The sequence below is a fragment of the Apis dorsata genome, unplaced genomic scaffold (assembly GCF_000469605.1).
Source record: "Apis dorsata unplaced genomic scaffold, Apis dorsata 1.3 scaffold_57, whole genome shotgun sequence".
Taxonomy (NCBI): domain Eukaryota; kingdom Metazoa; phylum Arthropoda; class Insecta; order Hymenoptera; family Apidae; genus Apis; species Apis dorsata.
The window spans coordinates 426,926-431,037 of NW_006263357.1; the positions used below are offsets into that span (position 1 = coordinate 426,926).

Consider the following 4,112-nt stretch of genomic DNA (forward strand, 5'->3'; position numbering starts at 1 on the left):
TCTCCCGCGCTCAGCGCGGACGGGTGAACCCATTATGAGGGGGTGTTACTCCGGGCCAATCCCCAACCATCCGGAGAGAGAAAACTGAAGAGACGAGAGTCCAAGAAGGGCGCATGTGCGTTGCTAGGGCCACCGGATGGGTCGTGTAGTTCCGCGCGCGAATCCGGACACCCGGTATACGTGGTCAAGCCGGTTCGCAAGAAACCGCGCCATTATGCTACGCAGAGAAAATAGGCCTGCATTACGAGAGCGTAAAATATGATAAAATACGTTGTTGCGTCGTTCGGATTTACAGTTAAATATGTCGATAACGAAATGTGGAGTAACCGCGTCGTGGACGATTGTCGATGCCAATTATTTTCCAAATTCATTGCTATATCTGTATATTTTTATTCATCTCGTAATCTTATTGCGCATATTGAACATTAGAGAGTGTTCAATCAGCGGAAAATTTAATGGAAGGAGATAAAAAAAAGTATGATGATAAATAAACTCGTAATTAACTCTCACAAATAGGATTTTTTACTATTGCATCGTGATTCTGATGTATCTAATGATGTGTTCGAGAGAAACGATCGTGAGACATCAGAAGAGACAACAGAGAAATATAATTTTGCATTGAGTTGAAAATAACGCATATACTTTCTCAGGTTTATAAAAAAAAATATCTCAATAAAAAGAAAAAAAAGAAACGATAAAAAAATTCAAAAAAGTGGTCGATCGTGATAACTACTACAGTCGATGAAGGATTTTTTTTGGAGGTTGGCCTGCTTTATTATTTATTTGCCATTAAGAAGTTTTTTGTCCATCTTCTCGATTAAACCCAGTTTTCTGCACCTTCAAGGGTTAGGAGCATCATTATATAACTTTCCAAAGTTTTTTCAATCAATCCTTTTTTCCCCCATCAGGAACGATTAATACTGGATGAAGCGGGACCAAGCTGAATATAAGTATACATTTATATATAAAGTTTTAATCGCAAGACCGTTTTTTCCCCTCCAACGAGAGTCCCCCCCTTTTTCTCTCCTCCGTGAGAAGTTTTAGGTCGATTTGAAGATTAGGTGGCGAGATGAAAGGATCCGTAGGAACCTGGTTTTATTTGTGGATTTGAAGAGTCCATCTTCTTTTTCCTGAGTAGCACCGGACCACGGGAAAATTTGCTATAAACGATCCTTATATAATAATTGAGGGTTCATACGAGCACTAGCGAGAAAACATTACTTATAAAAGTAGTAACGTTTCGTATTAGCAACCCTCTATTAGCCAATAGGTGCAACACAAACCTGAAGGGATAGCGCAGAGAAATCTTCATTATCGACAAAAGAGATGAATTCAGAATTAATAATTTCAGAGCAAAATTCTAAATTCTAAATTCGACGATTGTACAATTCATTTTTAGCTCGATATTCTACGATATTGTTCTATTAAATTATATAAAATAAGATAATATATTTTTTATCCTCGGTATATAAATATATGTACAGCTGTCGATAAAGAAATATTCTTCCATATAGTCGGTACAAATGGTAAATGAATTGTCGGTAAACGCTGAAACTGCAAGCAGTTACCGACGGAAGATCAGTGCCTTTCGTCGATAAAAACATTCACATCTTTACCATCCTAAAGGTATTATAATTTGCTAAATTATTAAATAAATCTTTGAACAAGATTTGAAACACTTTTTCTACGAAAAATAATAAGGCAATATAAAACATAGAATAATACAAATATTAAAGTGATAATAAATAAATTAAAAATTAATCATTTTTAAATTAAATGTAAAATTTAAACTTTCTTATTACTTTACATTAAACTAAATAATCGAAAAAATTATAATATTTATTTCATATTATTATATGTAACATAATCGTTACTAATCCTATTCAAAAATTTGAAAGGTCGTGTTTACCTTCACATACAATCTCATTTGAATATATGTATACGTATATTATTATTATAGAGAAGATATTATACAAACGTACAAGAAGAAGAATTACCTATTGTACAAGAAGAAGAGCCTATCAAATCTTCAGTTAGTTGTCGGTTAATGTCGTAAACGGTCTCTAGCAATCGATCGTTCTAATTGAAATAAAATCTAAAGAGAATTTGATATACAAATTTAATATACATCGACGAAAAAGTTTGAAATTATAACAAGATTTTAAAAGAAAAGAAAAGGAAAGAAAAGAAACGAAAAGAAACGAAAAGGAAAAGAAAGAATAAAAATGGCATTATCGATAGCCTTGCCTTTATCTGGTCTAGAGCCTGAACATTTTGCCTCTATAGGGGCAAGAATTTTGTACGAACGAGGTTTGAGAATTTTGTCTGGCAATCCACCGATTTCACCGAGTACCGCGAGTGAATCAAGTGGAATCTCCAGTTTCATACCCTCCACCACCGAATCATCAACACCCGATGAAACGCCATTTTCATCAAGACCGGATACACCCGAGGAAACGATCAAGAAGGAAGAAGAACAAACAAAGGAAGAGGAGGTGTGTGTGTGTGTGTGTGTGTGTGTGAATTAGAAAAAATTAATTAATAAAGTTAAAGATAATTTGAAAATTTTTTGTTTTCAGTTACCGCTCCGAATCTATTATAGGCAACGCGACATATTGAATTTAGGAGCGAATCTCAGAGAGCCGTTCTGGCAAATGAGAGTTCCAACGATGCCACGATACGATTTCAAAAGTTTCGTAGAGAATAGGTCGGTGTATTATCGGTTAGGCGAATTCGGATTAACGGAAGATTATCCAACGGTGAGTTTGTTACATTAAAAAAACGACCAATGTACATTTCACGTATAATGTCACGTTTAATACGAACAACAATTTATCTTACATCTTGCATCAAAACATTTAAATTTAAATCGCATAATGGACAATCACTGTTTTAAACTTTATTCATTAGATCGATTTGTTAATACCTTTCAATGGTCCGATTATCAAACACTGTATTATTTATACTTTGATGCGATAAAGATATTTCGAATAATTTCAAGTCTCGTTTAATGCTTCTTAGCTTATTAATTGAACCGTAATACTTTTTTCTATCTTTCTTCTACCTTAGAGAGACCTTCAAAAGGATTGTCTTCCCGAAAATGTTTCCGTTCGAATCAATCGTTATCACGTGAAATACGTCCTTACTTCCTAATCTCATTGCTTTCCGTCTGTCCTTCTATATTCTGTCTAAATATTTCCAATTTCTCACGACTCAATTTCGCGTTAGCCTTTGCCACGGATCGAAATTGATAAAAGACAGGCAAACAAACGATCAAACCAAATGTCCAATATCTGAACGGCAATGATTTTTGCCAATAATCGTGATACGGAAATTGAGTGATCTTCGTGCCGAGAACGGAGAATTTGCTCATCAAAGGCAATGATTCGATGTGTTGACGCAATTCTTTGATTTGTTTAATACCCTAAAGAAAAAAGAAAAAAATCAACGAGAACTAATTTGAATCAAGATCAATTTCAATTTTTAAAAGGAAAAGTTAAAAGATTATTATATTTCTTTTTAACGTACTTTGGAGAATTTATATTTGAAATCCGACAATCGAACATCTTTGATTTTATTGTGGACTCGACGATAGCGTGTCGTTAAGAAATTTTGCATCGCAAATTTCTTTTCTTCAAACTATCTCAATGATGACAATCAAATGATCGAACGAGATACGGGGAAAAGAACCAAATGAATCTTCGTAAATTTGACAGATTCGATCAGTCCTCTTCCTTTGATTAGGCCATTTTGTGCGAGTCGAAAAAATCGGAGACAAAACAAACTCGGCACGTTACATCGTAGGAGGCGTTAAACCTGTATTAAAAATTTTAAATTTCAAATTTCAAATTTTTAAATGTCCTCTCTCTTTACATCGAATATTCTTTTTTTTTTCTTTCTTTCTTTCACACAGAGAATGTGCACAGATTGTGGGTTCTGCGAACCATCGCCATACCTGTTTTAATCTGTCGACATCGATGTTGAAAACAACCGACAAGAAGAACGACGTTGCGAACAACTAACTGTCATAAATAGATAGACAAGCGGCAGCCGGCTCGAATTCACGAAGTGAAATCAAAAAAAAAAAAAAAAAAAAAAAAAAAAAAAAAAAA

At 34.4% G+C, this 4,112-nt stretch overlaps 1 protein-coding gene across 2 annotated transcripts; it reads left to right on the top strand.

Annotated features, from left to right (window-relative positions):
- The first annotated feature begins 2,011 nt into the window (after positions 1-2,011).
- On the top strand, positions 2,012-4,112 carry LOC102681315. Of its 2 annotated transcripts, none has more exons than XM_006609519.2 (3): positions 2,012-2,501; positions 2,580-2,759; positions 3,914-4,112. In XM_006609519.2, the coding sequence occupies exons 1-3, from the start codon at positions 2,226-2,228 to the stop codon at positions 3,962-3,964; spliced, it is 507 nt and encodes a 168-aa protein (XP_006609582.1). In that variant the 5' UTR covers positions 2,012-2,225; the 3' UTR covers positions 3,965-4,112. The 2 variants fall into 2 exon arrangements, with proteins under 2 accessions (XP_006609582.1, XP_006609583.1); XM_006609520.2 differs by having other exon boundaries at positions 2,013-2,495.